The 19,195-nt window shown below is 42.0% G+C and overlaps 1 protein-coding gene across 1 annotated transcript in view; it reads left to right on the forward strand.

Moving 5' to 3' along the window:
- Positions 1 to 7,844, forward strand: part of TMEM131 (transmembrane protein 131) — a 91,442-nt gene extending 83,598 nt beyond the window's left edge. Inside the window, exons 36-41 of the mRNA XM_030278007.4 lie at positions 61 to 235; positions 557 to 678; positions 783 to 879; positions 1,996 to 2,093; positions 3,328 to 3,491; positions 6,833 to 7,844. Of these exons, the coding sequence (XP_030133867.4) occupies positions 61 to 235; positions 557 to 678; positions 783 to 879; positions 1,996 to 2,093; positions 3,328 to 3,491; positions 6,833 to 7,129 (953 nt within the window). The 3' untranslated portion in view covers positions 7,130 to 7,844. The remainder of the gene's footprint in view (positions 1 to 60; positions 236 to 556; positions 679 to 782; positions 880 to 1,995; positions 2,094 to 3,327; positions 3,492 to 6,832) is intronic.
- The last annotated feature ends 11,351 nt before the right edge of the window (positions 7,845 to 19,195 follow it).

The following is a 19,195-nucleotide window of genomic DNA, read 5'->3' on the forward strand; positions in this document are numbered from 1 at the left end:
CAAGAAGCCTTTGCTGTAATGTAAATCCTACAGGAAGATGTTTTGTGTTTCTTTTTTTAGCCACAGACAACCTCTATAAGCTCTCTCTGCAAACCCTGAACGCAGACGCTTTCCTGAAGCAGCGGCAGCCCTCTCCAACACCCGCCTCTCCATCTCCCCCTCCTCCTCCCACCTCCTTTGCTTTCGGGCCACGAGGAGGCACTTACAGCAGCATCGTCAACAGCAGCTGCAGCAAGTGAGTCCAGATCCTCCCTCCTACTGATTTCCCGGGCACTGAGCACTTGTGGAGCTGTGCTTCACAGGGGGCATCTCCCTGTTCTCAGACCCATTTCCTCTCCCCATGGAAACTGCTTTTCTGCAGATACACCACTGTGCATATCTTGCCTTGCTGTACAATATGGTAGATTGGTGAAAATGTGCAATTACATGAAACTGTTGAGCTGTTATAAACATTTTCTTGAATACTAGCTTAAATTGCTGCTTTTTTAATCAAACTGCTGAGGTCCAAAACCTTACTCTTTTTTACCCTCATTTCTTGGTTTCTTTCTCATTTTAGTGAAACAAAAACCAAGCAGCCTAATGGTACCAAACATAAGCTGGCAAAGGCAGCTTCTCTTCCAGGCAGGAATGGAAACCCCACTTTTGCTGCTGTAGCTGCAGGTTATGACAAAAGTCCAGGTACTGGAACCAGTTTGGAGTTCTTATTAATTCCAGATATTTCCTGGATATTATTATTTTGCAGGGGTTTATTTTACTGATTTTTAAATACATATTCTTCACAGGTGGCAGTGGTTTACCAAAGGTTTCTCCAAGCAAGACAGATGTGTCCAGCAATATCAGCATTTCCCACACAGTTGTTGACAGTGATGGCTCTGACAGGTAATTTTTATATTCTCTAGGCAAATACCTGGACCCCTAGAAAAGAAGATTGAGCTATTAATGGCATTTTGAAGGGAATTCAACAGAATTCAGAATTCATTCTGGTTAGGCTTTTTTAAAACTATTTTTAAAGTCTAGGTACATCATCTCTCACTTTGCAGAAAAGATTAGGAGTTGCAAGTGACTCAAAAGTAGAGAGAGAGAGATGTTCTGGATGTGATGGGAGCTTTTCCCTCTTCATTCCAAGTAACTCAAACATTCTGTTCCTGGGCATCCACACGATGAGAAATCAGCTTGGCTCTCTCAGTGCTGAGGAGTGTGTACCAAGGTCACTTGAAGGGTCACAGGCAGAATACCTTGCTGTACAGCAAAATGCCTTTCACTCCCGTTTTAACACTGAGACCAGAACTTTCCGTGGGCTTTGTGCTTTCAGTAGGAGCAGGACAGAGCTGCACTCGGTCACATTCCCTGAGGGACATGTCTTTCCTGACATTTTGGCAGTTAGTTGTAAAAAGTAGTAACCTTTCTGGAGTAAGAAAGAGACTTGAATTCACGTTTCCATATGCAAAGGAAGTGCTTTCTGAGTGAGGTTAGTGCATTGGAGTTTTTGTTTTGGTGGATGTTGATGTTTAGCACTTGGTTCCAGTTAATGCATCTGTTACTTTTAAGAAGCTTGTCCATGGGTTTATTTGTATCCATTCCAAGTCACTGTAATTTTACCTCCTTAAGAAAAAAACTGTACCATGCCTTGGATTCTATGAGTTTTCTGAAAAACTGCTCAAAAGAGCTACTCTCATGTTTGTTTGATACTCATTCTACAGATTAAAGAGCACTGTCTATATTATTGTGTTACTCCAAGGTGGATGTATACAAAGGAAAATGTATATCACCAAAATCTATTGTTAAAACAAAACCAAATTGATTTCCTAACTCTTGATTGCAATTAAATATTTCTTCAGTATGTGTCTAACTATATATTTTTAATAATTATGAATAAATATAATAGCTAAACATATATATATACATACATTTGTATATAGATCAGTAAGTTAATATTGTCAATAGTACTGTGTTAATATGTAGTGTATTGCCTTCCTGTTGCTCCATAAAATGTAGTTCGGGTTTGTGGAGTCCTATCAGCAATCCCAGCAGTCCTGATTTCACACCTCTCAACTCCTTCTCTGCATTTGGACACTCTTTTAACTTAACTGGAGGTGAGTTTTCCTGTTCAAATATTTTTCCATATTTAAATACAGGTAGAGAAATGTTGTGTCTTCGTTCCACTGTCTAAATACAGACAGTGTCTCCATCCTCACACCTGAAGGGAAGACTGTGTAGGAACACTTGTTAAAAATTTGGTGTTATATTCTGAGTTTCACTCCAGAGAAACTTAGTGAAATCTCATAGATTGTTTGATGGGCTGAGAATGCTTGGGTTTGGAGTTTCTCTGTTGCATTCCTGCAGCAGAAATTTCTGCATTTTGGGGGTTATTTCCTTTGTCTTCTTCCTCTCCATCCCTCCCCCAAAGCTTTACTGTAGGTCCCACAAATGTGTCAGTAGGCCTGTGGTTTCCTGAGCATAAACACCTGCTTAAAAACATGACTCTGTTAAGTGAGGCAGTGGCCCAGCCCTCATGTTGCTTTCCTCTTGTGTTTTCCTGCAGTATTTGTATAGCTGCACACTGAACTCATTCATACTAAACCCAGCAACCATTAATGTATTTAAATATTTGAGTAAATTTCCATAAATGTAATAGAGGTGGCCAGGCATTGAGATTGCAGGGCATGGATGCTGTGTACTTCGGCACATGTGGTGTGTTTTGAGGTGGCTGAAAAGATGATAAGCAAAGTAAACTTTGGATGTGGCATTGGTGTGTACTGAAAAAATGCTATTTACTGCAACAGTTTGATGTCTGTTGGAAATGTAAGCAGTGGCAGCTGCTGCTGTGGGGTTCTTCCTTCTTCATCAGCAACACTGATACCCGTGGCTCTGAGGGCACCAGTAAAAGGCCTGGGATCAGTTCTGTGTGTGAGAAGCAGGCAAGCCATGACTGCTGGTGCTCTCTTTTTCTTCTCATAGCAGAGATGGAGCTGGGGTGGGGCATTCCCAGTGCTGCCTCTTACCAGGAGTCACCTGGGAAGGGAGTGCTGCCAGGCAAATGAGTACTGCAGTCACAGAGAACTGCCAGGACTCCGAGTGCTGCTCTGCTTAGGCTGGACTGAATTACCCACAGCAAGGGTTCAACTCTTTCCCCACTATAACCATGATGAACTTTGTGGCCCTGTCTGATGCTGGTCACATGAGATGAGATTTTTATTACTGTGCGACCTCTTCTAATATCACTGCAGCAGGACCAGGTAGAAAAATACGGGAAATGATGGTGAAAAGTATTTTTCTTGGAAAAAGACAAAAAGTAATGTAATCATTTTTATTTCATTTTATTTTTAGAGGTTTTTAGCAAGCTCGGTTTAGCTCGATCTGCTTATGGGCAGGATGTTCAGAGAAACTGGAATGAATTCAGTAATGTTCCATCATCCATCTGGGATCCTTCGGCTACAGATTCTGTACCCTCTTGGCCAACAAGTTCAAGTTCCCCAACTCATACAACTGCAGTAAGTATTCAGTCCATCCAAATACAATGGTTTATTACTGTTACCAGCCTGTTCTGTATGTGCCATCTAAGTTAATTCAGAGGAACTGGGGATGAAAAGAAATTAACTGAAGAATAAAAGAAGAGGGAATTTACATATGTTCATCTTGGTGAATTTAAGTTGACAAACTCTTTGGCTGTTGGACAAAGAGTTATTAGTTTCCTTACTTGCAAATGATGAATACATGTACACTACTTCCCATAAAAATATTTCTTAAAAGAGCACCTTGCAGCTCTTACAAAAGTGTGTTTTGCTCCCATATCCTTCAAGTTTGCTCCTGTGTCATGGCTGGACACTGCATATGTTACTTCAGGTTTCATGGACAGTTGCAAAATAGGCAATATGATAACTTACACACTTGATTCTGCTTTTGAATCCAGTATTTCACCTGTTTGTAAATTAACAAAAGGTCCCAGAAAAAAAAACTATCTAAAAGACCTTAAACATATTATTTTCAGTTTAGGAAAAAACACTAAAGGATTGAGCACAAGGTGAAGTCTTTTAACTGTCAACTTATTTTGATGAATATTTTGAGTATAGCAAAAGAAGGCGAAAAACCCCAATTTTACAGATTGTAGTACTGCACTGTCATCCTTGTGTCAGACCAGAACTTATGCTGCAGCAGCTGTCTTCACTGCCAGCTGAAATCCTTCTTCATGTTGACTTCTGAAAATGTTTCTGTAGTGAGTAAGAGCCAGTGTTTACTTCACCTGAGAGCAGTTCAGATGGAGTGGGGGAAGGCAGGGACAGGGGAAGCCAAAGAAGGTCACACAGCTTCTTACAGACACAGGCTTGCAGATCTCACCCTTGTCATGTGGTTCCAACCAGAGCTGGAACCTCACTGAAACTATGTAAGCAAAGATGTTTGGATTTTGGTCACATGGAGGGCAGGTTTCTCAGCATTTGATAGAGGGAGGGCTTGATGACAACCAGAACAAGCTCTCTAGCTCTTAACTCGTATTTCCTAGCTGCTTCTAAAAAATATTTAGAAGTGTGCTTTAGGAAGCATAAAGATGGAAGCCAGACAAATGGTATAGAAGTGTCAGGTACTCCATTTAAGTACTTTGATTAGGAAGGAGATATTTTAGAAGCTTACTCAAGGAGATCACATAATAAACAAAAAGCGAGCAGCAAACTGACTGAAATACTCAAAGCTGTTATAAATGATTTTCAAGTGCTTATGGCAAGCCAGAACAGGAAAGCTTAGCTTTTCCTGTTACTGAGCCTCCTTGCTCTAGGTGCCTGATAAGAGAGCAGGTACCAGGCCAGGGCCCTGCCCCTTCCTCTGTTCTGGAACAAGAGCCAAAGCCATTGTTGCAAACACCGCTTAGGCAGTGGCTCCTGTGTTACCCTTTTTCTAGGAAGGTTTCTGGGGAGTTGATTTTGGTTGTTCTCCTTCCTTATTCCTCTTGCTTTCTCCTTCTGTGCACAACTCTGCTTCTGTACTAAGTAGCATTTGCCTCCTGGATCCCATCTCCCCTCAGCCTTGCTGCCTTGCTGGTACTTCTCCCCAGGTTTCTTTCTAACCACATTTTCCTACTCCCTGTTACTCTATTTCTCTGTGTGTAGTTCTTCCTGCCAGCCACTTCGTACCTCCTTCCACCAGCCTTGAAAGAGCATAGCAGATGCTTTAGTCTGCTGCTCCCTTCCTGATTGCTTCTGATTTATGAGCAAGTGTTTTTCTACCATGATCTCCCAAACACTTTTGGGACCAGTAGGAACAAATAGTTCCTGCCTTTTACCTGCAGCAGGAAATGGGGTGGAGTTTTAGTGTGTTAGGGTGGGTTCCCGAGCAGCAGAGTGAGCATTTCATGCTGTAGGCTTAGTAGTCTAATGCTGGTATAGCTTAAATATAATCATTTATTTATGTGACAGTAGCACACTGTGACCCTGATCTGGCTCAGTTTCTCAGTGACATCGTAGAGTCCTGATGTCGTTGGCCTGGTTAACCCCCAGGTAATGCTCAGAACTTCTGTCCAGCCCTTGGTAGCAAATTCTGTGGTGTGGTAGCATCCAGCCAGTTTCAGGTATGATTAGACTGAGCCTGTCTTCTTCATTCCAGAGCAGAGAATAAAAACTTAAAAGGAAGAAATTTTCAGATTCTACCTTGTTTTCTTTCCTAAAGGGATTTTTATTTAAATCTTCAGATGCAGGGTATACTGATACTAGTTAGCCCTTAGTGTGTGTTATCTAAGGGCAGAGATCTTGGGAAGGGGTGCCCAGCCACTAAATCCAAACACAAGGATGCTTGTACCTAACAGCACTTACTCAACAAGTCTGCTGTCTTTTGGGTGTATCAAGTTTCCAGTGTATTTGCAAATTGAATTTACAGCATATGTACATTAAATCTGTTGACACTGGGTTATGTAGTGCCAGAAGCCTGCATGTGGCAGGTTCTGTGCTAATATTAGCAGAAAGTTATGCTAACCTTTCTCATCTCCATCTTTGGCTGCTTCCTGGTATCACTTTCCACCACACTATGGGTCAGGTTTCCCTGCTTGCTGTTTACTACTGTTTGGACCTTAGTAAAATATAGTTGACAAAACCTGGGCCTTGTGTTCCTGCATATATTCTCTAGGCTTGCTGTACCTGTCCTATACATCTCAGATGCATTTGTGATATGCTGGAACTCACCTGCATCTGCACCATGACCATTTGTCAGAGACTTCTAAGTGTCTTGGAGCCAGGACAGACTTTATGGAATTCAGTGAAAAATGGCCAGTTCTCCTATTCCCTCTCCCTTTATCTGAAGAAATTCTGGGAATATGGAATAGGCACAGTGGGACTGAGCACGAGTAGATTCATCCAAAACAACAGGGTCTGACTACAGGGCAATAAATTTGCAAATAGCAAAAAAGATGAAAAAAGGACTTTGCTGTTATCTTCCATTGCAACTTGAATTTTTTTGTTTTTTGAGAGTTAAACCATATTTATCTACCTCATTCTAACTAGTTTGTTTAAGCATAAGCGTTCTGGCCCTTGTGTGTTGAATACTCATAGTGCTTAAGTGAGCTCTGCTGTGGAGACTCAGCTGTGGTTAGAACGGCTCAAAAGCTGTAACGTGACTGCGCCCTGCAGCCTGTGCAGCTCCCGGAGCATCCAGCTGCAGAACTGCAGTGTGGCTCCTCTGGGCAAGCTCTTGTAAAGGCAGGTCAGAGCTCTGTGTTGCAGTGAGCATGGAAGGGGTTCCAGAGCAGGCTTCTTGATGCTGCTGCTTGGATACTTTTCTTTTGGGGGGTGTAAACAAGGTGGAAATTGAGGCTTACCAAACCACCACTTACCTTGCTCTGTCTTTTTTGCAGTCAATCCTGGGCAACCCCAGTGGCCTGTGGTCCACCACTCCATTCAGCAGTTCCATTTGGTCAAGTAATCTCAACAGTGGCCTTCCCTTCACCACTCCAACAAACGCCTTGTCAGGCATTGATCTCATGGGTAGTGAAAACTCTGCTGCTGCTCCGCCACCACCCGCTGCTGCCACCGTTGCCAATCCTGCTGAAGACATGGGACAGACCTATAATCCTTGGAGAATTTGGAGCCCCACGATTGGAAGAAGAAGTTCAGATCCTTGGTCAAATTCACACTATCCTCATGAAAATTAAAACAAAAAGAAAGAACTCTGGTCTGGGTCATGATACAATTCTGAATGCAAATTTTTGAAACATCATTTTCAGGCTGTTGCTTCCCCCAGCCCCACTCCCCCATCAGTCATGCTTTCATCACTCGCTCCTTTTTAAAGTCTGTCCTGCAATATGGTAGTGTGAGATTGCAGATAAGCTTGGAATGTCTGGGTGTGGTCACAAACCCCAACTATGGCTAAAGCCTGTAAATATGAACAGTTTCACTGGTTTCATATTTTACCATCTGCCATCTTTATTTAGGAAACAATTTGAACTCTAAAATGGTCCTGGCATGCAATACTTTCATGAAAAGTTTGGGTTTTTAAATTTTTTTCCAGTGTTATCCTCCAAGTTCTAATTTAAAATCAAAAGGCACTTTGTGCTAAAATGCAGAGTATTTTTTTAAAATAAGGCTGTCTTTGTTAACACAGGTTGTAAGAATGTAAAAAAGGAAAAAATCAACAAAAAATACCAACAAAACCAACATAAAACCTTAAGAGCAAAGTGGCTGAATGTAAGAGCATTCTGTTGAGACTGTAATACACTTTATGCTGTTTGTACATTTGTAAACCTGAACGCATTTTTAAGTTGAAGTGAAATGCACACAGCCAAGACTTGTGCAAGAAACAAGATACCATGTGCATTTCTTACAGATACAACTTTGGGTTGTACTTTAAAATAAATACGCTTTTTTCAAGATTTGTCTGCTGTAGTTCTTTTCCCCTTGTCTTTTCTGAACTTGTGTGTTCATGACTCCACTTGATACAGTCTATGTGCCAAAATCTACTGCACACAGAGCCTGTGTTACCAGAAGCTTCACTGCAGATGAAACCTGGCTTCTCAACAGCGTGGGTTTGTATTGCAGCAGAGAATAGAAACTGTTTTCAAGGGTTATGCAGTGCCACCCACTTGAAAATTCACTAGATAGCAAAAAGCTGGAAAAATGTCTACCTTTTGAGTTTCCAGGTATCAGGCATAAGAGCAGCTGCTGTTTATGCTACACCCATACCTTTGTAACACTGTTCTTGCATGGGTCTGAACAAGAATGTTACTATTCTTGGATATATCTGTCCCTGTAAGGTGGCTGTTTCCATTCATTAGCAGTAAGGCAAGCCCCAGTGACTACATATATTCCTCTGAGCTAAAGCCAAGTAAAAAATGAACCCTTCCATTGCCAGAAAGCATTAACAGACACTAGCACAGTAAATTTACTTACGACTCAGTGGCACAGCTGCCAATTCACAGCAGCGTTTATCAGAATCCATCCATTAAAAGAGTAAGAACTGTATATTTTAGTTAATATTCCTTCTAGCATAAAGATTTTGTATGCAACAAAATATGAGTGTCCCGTTTATTTAACCAAGGGAGCCCTTTTCCAGCTTGTTTTATGGAAACAAACTCTTGTTAGGCCACTGCCTTCCTGGTGCCACCAGCAGAAGCTCAAAGATCCAGATCTCCTGAATAGGGACCTCCAGGAACTCCTTTGTTCTTAAAATTTTGAGTACTTCTAGAGCCACACAAGGTCATGAAATGTTCAGCTTGGATTTGTATGCAATTTCCCTCTGAGTAACTGAACAAACAAGTCTCTTACTGCGTGAAAATAAAGAATAAGCAGTTAAGCTCCTGACATGCCAGGGCCTGTTTCTCTGCAAATCAAGCTTGGGAAGATAAACTAGCAGTAACTTCAAGGTGAAGGGAGCTGCTTAAGGTCATGTGCCACCTCTTTTACCCAGCAGCTGTTTACACTGGAATTGATTCCATGGAGGATAGAAGCAGAAATTAATTCTGAGGTGATAATAGTCTGCAGTGGTTTAATCAGTGAGGGTAGGAATAAAAAATTCTGGTTTAAGAACATTTCCTTTTGAACAAGACAAGGCAAAACACAAGTAATTTAGATGCCTTTCCCTGACCCCCCCCCCCCCCCGCCCGCTTCCCCCCAAATGTGTGAGCCATTCCCTTGTGATAATGCAAATAACCTTGGCCACTATTAAAATATTCTTAGTTCTTGTTTTGGCAGAACTTCCCCTTAAGCACCAGTTCCAGTGAAACCACCTGAATTATGAAGATCTTTGACACACAGTTTTCAGTTTGCTAAGAGGGGAAAAATCATGTCTTTGTCCAAAGCCTAAACACTCCCTGAGCGTATTATCTTTTTTCTCCAGGGTAATTTTGGAGAGCACCTTCATTTTGTTTTACCTTCTTAAAGAAAGCAAAAGGGCTGCCTTAAAGAGAAGCCGTAATTGCAATTGACAAGAACTTGGGTGAAATAAAATCTAGACAAAAGTTTGGTACAACTGAAGAAACCTCTGTGTATGGTAAGTACATGTACAAGATGACTTTTGCTGCCTTTTCCCAAGGTACCTACTCTCCAGCTTTTATGGTATTGTCACTCTTGGCGTGCACTGAAAAATCTCTTAAGCAGAGGGTGAGGTGGTAATGAGACAGAAGCATCCACCATCACAGAATCATGAAGAGGACAGACCTCTTAAGATCTTATGATGAGGTAAAAATAAAAAGGAATGAGATTTTGACAAAGCAAATGCAGTCTTGCATGCAAATCTAGATGGGGTTGAAAACGTTGCAGTGTGCTGGGAGGACAAGCTGAGTGTGGGGAAATGTAAGGTCAAAAGCTGGGCAGCAAAGGTGACTGCAAAGGCAGCATGAAAAAGACTGAAGCTCAGACACAAGGGAAGTTCTGTCTGGAGTAAAAAGACCAGAGGAAAAAACATCTTAAAGTGCTCAGAAGACAGGCTGTTCTGGAAACCATGGGGCTCACAGCCCTTTGGATAATTTAAAACATTTATTTGGAGTAGAATCGGGGCCAAACTGCCCTGAGTCAGTTCTGCTCTTCCAGATCTGGAAACTACCAGGAGTGCAAAGTTCCCAGCAAGGAAAAGAAACAAGAGAAACAATTACTGTTAATTTTGGCAATTAGTTTTGTGCTCTTAAGGGGCAGTTCTGTTCGGCCTTAGACTAAAAGCCTAAAGGGTTCCTGGCCTGTTACTAAAATCAGGAAGTCTGAGGTAGGAAGTATTGGCCTAACATGTGAAATCACTTTATTTATCATGAGCTCTATTTCCAAAAGCCCTTGAAAGGTATTAGATACTTCATTAAGAGTAAGGCCTTATCAGAACAGGATGTGCCGTTCCAGTCCAGGACAGCGAGTGGGCATTTCACAGATGCAGCGTGCTGGGCTCTGTCAGCAGCGGTGCAGGATGTGCCTGGCCTGGGAGGGAACACGGAACTGGGGGTGTAGCTACCTCCAGTCAGGGTAGGATGAAAATGTGAGTGAACGGCAGATTCCCAACACTGGAGCACCGTGGTGAAATTGTACAGAAGTTGTGCTCTGCACTTCAGCTGACAATGAGCTGTGCCTGACTGAATGAGAGGTAAAAAGAGGAGTACACAAAGTATGAGGCTGTCTTCCACTGACACTGTTTTACCCAGATGTTTTAACACTAAGTACAGCTTTAACTGGGCTTTGTCTGTTTTCCCAACCTTTAATTATGAGCAAGTTTTCTGAGCTCCGGTGTTTTGGCCTCATGAAACAATGACAGCTGTAGCTCTCAATGAGTCAGTTTGTTAGAAAAGGGATTGAAAATAACCCAGCTTCTACTGTATGGCTGGTGCAACTGCAAGAGCATTCAGTCACCTTGTGTTAAAACAGGTTCTGCTTCAAAACTGAGTCTTTTGCCCAATAGCTGCTTTTGTCTAATGCCACTCACTGATGGAGTTCATGTTAGCTGGTGCTTGAAGGCAGCTTTAAAGCAGCCTTCAAGATGATGGATCAGCACGCTCTTCAGCAGCCCCCTGAACACTTCTAATCTTGCTTGCTGCTACTGGTGTGCTGCTTCATGCTGTGTAATCAATCCAGCAGCAAGCAGGGCATTGCTTTTTTAATGTTGGTATATATATATATATATATATATATATATATATATATATATACATAAATATATTGAACATGAGGACAGTCCTGAACAAAACTGGGGGGTTTTTTTGTTTGTTTGTTTGTTTGTTTGTTTGTTTTTCTTGGGGTTTTTTGGGGTTTTTTGCACAGAACTGTGTAAAGGTAGCTGCTCAGATCCAAGGATATCAGTTGAATCAGTTGATCTTAAACAGCAGATGACATTGTACCAAAAGAAATGCAGACAGGAGAAGGAAGTGCTGCTAAAGATTTTATGTCATCTTTCTAAGAAAATCCCCTTGAGGTGTTTCTGTCAACCTGGGATCTCAAGTAGTAGTCCTCCAGAAAGGACCCGGTATCTGAAAATTGAAAATCTGAAAATTCACTCTCTATTTGCCTATTGTGAAGCAAATGTTTGAGTCAGAGTGTCATTAGCACTGGATAAAGTGGGATCTTCAGGAGGTACACTCACTCTCCTGAAGTTTCAACCAGATAACACTCAAGTAGTCCTTGAGTGGCAGCAGGAAGTGAGTGGGATGTTCTCACACTGCAGTAACATGCTTCACACGGGACTCTCTTGCAAGCTGTGAAAAATCACAGCTCAATTACTTGCCCTAAACAAGCCAGAGCATCTGGAGTGTAGCATCCATAAGAGAGAAAAAAGGCATTGGCTGGTCAGGGCACCAAGGGCGTGGGGGTGGGTGAAGAGAGAATTAAATAGATACAGGCCGATCATTTTATAGTTAAGGGACTAATAAAATAGTCCCAAAAGAAAATAAAAAAACAAACAAACAAACAAACAAACAAAAAAAAACCCAACACAAAGACAGCCCCAAACCAAAATAAATTAGCTATTCTGGAAAGTTTCCTAAGTATTTTTAGTATGAGTCCATGGCAGGATGAAATCAGTTGTGTTTCAGCTTAGTTAAAAGAATCTTGCTGGGAAACAAGTGTACCAGGAAAGCAGCACCTGGAGAAGCTTCTGCCTCATCCAGTATCAATTCTTGGCCCACTCTGGAGTTACTCTCAGGGAAGACACTGCTCACCAGAGAGAGGACATTAACCTGCTTTATGGCAATGTAGGACACAAGAGAAGCTTGTGGGCCATTCTCACTGCCTGTCAAGAGGGAAATATGCAGAAACTGGAATCAGAGGAGAGGCTGAAATGCCCCTTCAGTGACTATTGTTGGCTTCCTGGAAGAGGGAAGGACTTTTAGCCCCCTTGGCTTTCCCCCCAGGCTCTAGCCTGTCCTTATCAGTCACTTAATTAGCAGCAAAATCCTGCCAATACTGAAGAATCTCACAACAAAGAATGAAGCAGGTCCCTAAAAACGATGCAACATTCTTCATTACAGCTTACAGCTCACAGGGGAATTCCTGATGTGCTAGAAATCTTTTGGGACAACAGTAATTTTAAGCAGTATTCTTTTATCCCAAACCAGAAGTTTATTCCTGCGAGCTTTCAATGCAGGTGTAGCTGCCAAATTCTGTTCTGAAGATTGGATCTCCAGTTCAAGGAGGTAAAAATCAGCAGCTCTTAAGAATACATCAATAATATCTTAAGTCTTCGGTTAAACTGTGCAAAGGCCATGAGAGAAAATATTATATTAATGCTTTGAAATAACAGGGAGGCACACAAGGAATAGTTCAGCTGAATTTAGCAAGTTAGTGAGAAATTCAGATTTCACATGCATGTGAAGAAGGGAAGGTGGAAAAAAAAGAGGTTTATATTGGCTATTAGAAAAAACTTCTTCATGAAGAGTTGTCAAGTATTGGAACAGGCTTCTCAGGGAACTGGTGGAGTCGCCATCCTTGGAGATATTTAAAATACATGTTGCACCTGGGGATGTAGTTTAGTGATGGATTTGGCAGTGTTAGGTCAACAGCTGGACCTGATGGTCTGAGAGGTCTTTTCCAACCTAAATGGTTCTATGGTCCTGTTCCTGTTAAAGATGGTCCTCTCTTTGAAGCAGCTAAACTCAACATTTTAAAGAAATGCTCCAAATGGAAAACTCATCTCAGCTCAAACAGAAAGTAAACATCCATGCTATGACTATCAGCACACAGAATATCTCATGGTTATGTGGAAATTAACTTTAGATGTGAAAATGTGGGAGCTGTGGGGCTGTGAATTGAACCCACAGTTCCAGGTATGTGGAATGAGAATGAAGTGCATTGTGAGCTGACTTAGTGCCCTTGCATTGATCAACTGCATGCAAAAATCCATATGGTGCAGTTATTAGAACAATAAAAACTGAATATTGCTCAAGTCAGCAGGTTCAACACCAGAGAACTTCAGAAAATGGACAGCATTTGTCCTGACTTTGTAATTTAGTGGAGCCTCCTTGTGAAAAGACTGATTTTGTCTATACAGCAATAATAACTCATGGGGGGAAAAATGGCTTTTAGGAACTCTGATTAAACTGGCACACTGGAAAACACTTCCCCATACTCAATAAATGTGAGTAATGCCGTTTCCTCCCTTTGCAGAGCGAAGAATGAGAGTTCCACTGTTGGATCAACAGCCCCCCTCTGTGGCTGCAAAGAGCAAGCTGGACACCACAGCAGTGCCAGTAGCTTTAGCATTTCCTCCAGGGATTTTTTCTTGCTGGAAAAAAACTTTTCAGATTTCATAGTAGCATTTTGCTTTTATTAATTGTGCGTTGGGAAAATTAACACTCCTTTCCCCGCTGCCAGGCTACACAGCTTCCTCAACAGTGATGTGCCACGAGTCCTACAGCAAGAGGAACTGGAAAGTTCTTGCAATGCAGTAGGGAAAGTACACAAACCAGGGCGAAGACCAGTCACACCAGGCTTTTACTTCTCTTCAAGCATACTATCACAACATGCCAGACAAGCCTAATGCAATCAAACTATTAATTTCCTGTATTTATTCTGATATTTCTTTCATCAAACTATCTAGAAGGAATAATTTTTCTTTCTTTCCTCTTCTGCATAGGTGTGTTCAGTATCTATTTTTCTATATCCGCTCACCACACAAAATTATTTCCCCACCTTTTTAGTAACATTATTTACCAGTTTTGTATTCTCTAAATAACTATCACTCTTGATTTATAATATGAAAACAAGAACAGTGATCATATTGCTGTCTATTTATGTCTGTAGCCTGAGAGTAGACAGGAATGTATCAATAAAATAAAACCAGTAATAATAAAAACAAACAAAAAAACCAGCTACAGTCTATAGACGAGCCATCATTTTTCTGGTTAACTACTTCCACCATAGAGACATGTTCAAGTATTCTATGCACAATCTGCATAAACATCAAAATCTTCATCCTCTGAGAACTCAAGTGATGAGAGCCCAAGAAGAAATAAAGAAGTGAATACTCAGAGAAGGGGAAGTAGAGACAAAGTGACACAATGGAAAAGACCATAATGGCACTAAATAAATAAAATCAGAGCTAACATTTCTGACAAACCTATTTCCAAAAATGCAAATAATGTTTAAAAGAATCTGTGCAAATACATGTGGAAATCCCATGCTATGTTTACTCTGCCCTTCCACAGATATAAGGTAAAAGCCACTCTCAAGACAGGACATGAGCTAGTGATGGGGTTTCCTATCACAAAGTACAGATATTTTGAGGTTTCTAATTCAGATTGGTAAGTCTTGAATCTATTTGCTTGCTGAATCTTACCTACTGCCTGTTTAATTAAGTAATTCTCACTTCTGTACCTGTCCAAGGAGGACCCAGAAAATCAGAGTTTCTCTGGCCCCTGCGTATCCTCACCAGCAGAACGGCACTGCTCATGAAATACAAGCCCCACTGCAGGAATCCTGTTCATGGAGGGAACATTTGGGCCACAGAATTACAAACAAGAGGCTGCTTCTTGCCTTCACCCCAAACTGTGAGAAACAGGTAGCTAACCCAGGATAAATTCACCCAAGAAACTGTTTGTCCCTGGAAATGCCCCATGGCACTCATCCTGCCTGCCTCACTGACAATCCCCCCTGGCAAAATGAGAAGTCACTTTCCCATCTCTCCACTCAGTAAAATTCCCACTGATTTGTCAGAGCCTAAATCAGCAGCGCTTCACTGCCTTAGTGGAAAAGCCACCTGGTGCTTTTGGAGTTGCTTTCTGAGGATGACTGGGGGAAAGGGAGAGAAGCAAAGAACAGAAAAAGAAGAGCCCAGTTTCCAGCCTCCTGTGCAACAGCTGATGCAGTGAAGCAGCAGCAAGGATTTGGAGGGGAAGGATGGTGCCTGCTGGGGATGGATTTCTGAGGACTGCAATGCAGAGAGAGAACAGGGAACAGGCAGCTCCGGAGGACCTTGTCCACACTCAACCAGGTGTGACAAATGTGGCCGGGGTAAGGCTGTGGCTGTGCCAGAAAGGCCAGAGATACAAATCCCTGTCTCTATTCCCAGCACTGGGCAGTGAGAGAAGGAAGCCTGGGCTGAGGTGAATCTCACTGACCCAATGTCTCATTAGCAATTCATAATATATAAAGCCTTAGGAAATTCATCAGGCAACTAAGAGATCTACAAGCTGAGCAAGCTATAGGTTGCAAGGGTCATTTGTAGATTTAGTCCAAGTGGTTCTTGAAAAGCTTTACTGATGGCAGCAGTGGAGGCAGAATCTGGAGTGTGCAGCTCACTGCAGATCCAGCCACACAGCCAAGGATGACAGGTGGATTTTGTGTGCTGAGTCAGCCCATGGTACCACACAGGACCAACCTAGACACACATAGCAAACACAAACATTGCCCATTTCCCCAGTAAATAAGCACTCTGCTGGCTGATATTTCTTAATAAGCTTTATTCTCGCTCCTGCCATATCACATGGGTGTTCCAAAGTTACCCACTTCCAGAGACTAATCCCATATAGGCATTGTAAAGCCATGTTTTCCACACAGAAAGTTTGTTCACCTTTTTTTTTTTTTAAGAACTAGAAGTTTCATGAGAGAAATTCTAAGTCTAACAAGGAAGTGAGAAAAGTCAGACTCCTCTTCAGCCATTTGCCTACAGACCTTGAAGTTTTAGACAGGGCCCCAGAATTTCAAGGGAACACCCACTCAAAACACCCACTTGCTGATACTTGAAACTAAAGCTTATTGAAAATAGAAGTTTGTGTGCTGTGAAAGAAAGTCCTGACACACTCATGGGAAATTTGGTCAAAACACAACGTGAAGAACACGGAATGAAACAGCACACTTGGAGGAACAAAAGGGGGCAGGAATACCCCCAAATGAGAGAGTTCTGCTGTCAGAAAAAGTACAGAAAAACCCATATGAAGGATGGTATCCTGTTGTAGCTAACAAATGGTACTCCAGACCTGACAGATGTCTCTCAAACACCTAGGCAAGTTCACCTCATGTTTGTTAAAAACCTAAAACATGAAGGGCATTTTATCAACAATTTCAGAGTAGCAGGTAATCTCAATTATTTCAGCACTTTGTTCTAGTGCCATCATTTGCCTGATACCAACATCAGCTGGTGGCAATTCAATCAACATCTTGAAATACCTAAAAAAAAAGTGAGTTATTTCAATATTGTATTTCAGAACTTCTCAAATCTGTACTGTAGGCTAACAGCAGCATTTTGAGACATGGCAAATTTAAGCAATTTGTAGACAAATTCTAAGAGCACTTAAAAGCCATCTTGCCTTCGTGTAAACCCGTTTAACTGCTTTTATTTTAGGAACTCCGAAGATCAACTTGCCTCTGTTTCAAAATGGAAATTTCAGGTGCCACCAATATGCTGAGCCAATGGCAAACTAAATGATAGGCAGCAACCAGAGTATGATCCTCAGGATGTTTCACTTAAGTGCAGGTGCTAGCAAACACTGCAACACTGCAGGATTCTCAATCCTGCCAGATGAATTGATACTACATTCCCAGCACGTTTCCACAAGAGATGCTGCACAGTGGGAGAGGGGATGGTCTGTGCTGCCAAGCAGCGCTTGCCCACAAGGAGATGTTTGAGGGGACAACATGGTGTGTGAGCACCATCCCACCAGGCCAGCCTTGCTTCCACAGTGGCCTCCTTCCCTTCCTCCTTCCCTCCCACCACTCCCAGAGGAAGGCAGCGGCCACTGCTGTGGGGCCTCTCTGGCCAGCCAGGACATCCAGTGTAGGTGGGAATATGCAGGTGGCTGTGGGTGGAAGTGGGTGAGGAGGAACCTCTGGCTGGGTCACGTTGCTCCCAGACTCCCTGGTGTGTCAGTCACCAGGATCACAGAGTATTCTGAGTCAGGACTCACCAGGACCATCGAGTCCAACCCTTAAGTGACTGGCCCATACAGGGATCAAACCCCCAACCTTGGTGTTATTAACACCTACCCCACCAGCTTCCCATGGTCAGCAGGGTTATGGCATTCCTGGTGTCCAAGCTGAAAGGTTCCATTGACCCCTGTGTCCATGTCAGCCACTCTTGTTACTTACCCATCTCCTGCTTGCCCCTCTTCAAATCACATTGTGAATAAAAGGATAAACTGCATCCATCGCAAATTGTGAAGGGCAAAATATTTCATTAATTGGGAAAGTTTTCCTGGCATTTAAAGCAATATGAGTAAAAGAGGTTGCTGTTATGTTTTCCCCTTCATTGCCTAGAAGTCTTGTAGTTCATTGGGAAGAGATATTTTAAACAAACCCACATGCAGTCAGCAACAATATATAAAGTTTCTAAGATACAAGTCTTAGATATATTTAGGAATTCACAAACTGAAATACGTTGAGAAAGCTCACCCTTGGTCACCAAAATTACAAACAGTTTCTTCTGATGAGGACTCTTTCTCTGGTTTAAACAAGTGGTTTGCTATTTTTTATTGTACCCTTCTTGGTTTTCTATTCTCTCATGCATTTTTTGTGTTTCATCTGTGAATATTTCCTCTCTTTTGTCCCAGAACACGTTTCAGACTTTAGGCACATTTGTGGCATCAGGTAATCCGTTCAGCAGTGCTGTTGATGTTGGTGCCTGTACACAGATGCCTACACCAGCCCTTCAAGCCCTGCCTGAAGGGCAGCAGCAATCACGGGGGAGAGATGGAGTTCTGCTCCTCAGCAGAGCGTGTGGTCATTGCTGCTCCCAGCAGCTCCCCATGGGATCATTCACAGCCCACAGGGACACAAATGCCCTTTATACAGCCACAGGAACCCGGAGCCATGGTCACTGTGGGCTCCAAATGGAGCAATCTTTATGGAGACACATTCCCCAGCTTCAAACATGTGACACTTTCCTGAGAGCTCAGAATGCCTCTTAAAGATGTCAGAATTTCAACCATTCTTTAACCACCCCACCTTTTAAAATTAGGAATAATACTGGTAGATACCTTTTTAACACCAATTAGAACTTTTGCAATCTGTGTGTATATGTATATATATATATGTGTGCACATAAATGAATCTGATTTTGCATTTGCAGTTCAGGAATTCCTACCTGCCAAGCATCTTCTCCTTCTGCATTTTGAATGAAAGTAGTGTGGGTTTTTATCTTCTACTGGTTTTCTTTTATATAACTAAAAAAACTATTTCACTGAGCTCCACCAATGCTCCTCAGCCCTCTTTCACAGAAAGAAAATTCTACCTGGCAGTTCCCAAACTCCCAGTGGAAGCAGAATTATATTTTTGTGTTCTTCATATTTTACAGAAATCAGAATGCCCTAAATTATTGTATCTTACACTATTATATGAACTTTATTTAAAGTGAAACCAAATGACCATCAACAAGGACAACCTGTCCCTGTTGAAAAGCAGCCCAACTGCTAAAGCTGCTTGGAGGGATGAGTTTGTTCAATGGGAAGCAGCAGTAGAGAAAAAATTCTGCTAATGGAAGGAAAAGTGAAAGAACAGAGAACAAAGCTCAAGAAGCTCTTACAGAATATTCACAGAGCAAGTTGATAAAATTAAGGAAGAAAAATACTTCATATCACTTCTTTACTTAACTGCTGCTGCACAATGTGAAGCATGTGGGACAAGCTGGTGCCTCACTTGTAACTACAGAAAATTGGTATCAGCTGCTCTTGAGCAGGAATTAGAAGTTACTACTTCCTGACTTGCACATCTGTGTAAAATGACTCCCTACACAACTTGGCTCCAACAGATAAAAGTGTATCAAATCAAGGAGCCTGAAAGTGTTTATTTTCACTTACCACAGACATATTAAAAGTAAGCCACCA

This window comes from Taeniopygia guttata, chromosome 1, assembly GCF_048771995.1.
Source record: "Taeniopygia guttata chromosome 1, bTaeGut7.mat, whole genome shotgun sequence".
NCBI lineage: Eukaryota > Metazoa > Chordata > Aves > Passeriformes > Estrildidae > Taeniopygia > Taeniopygia guttata.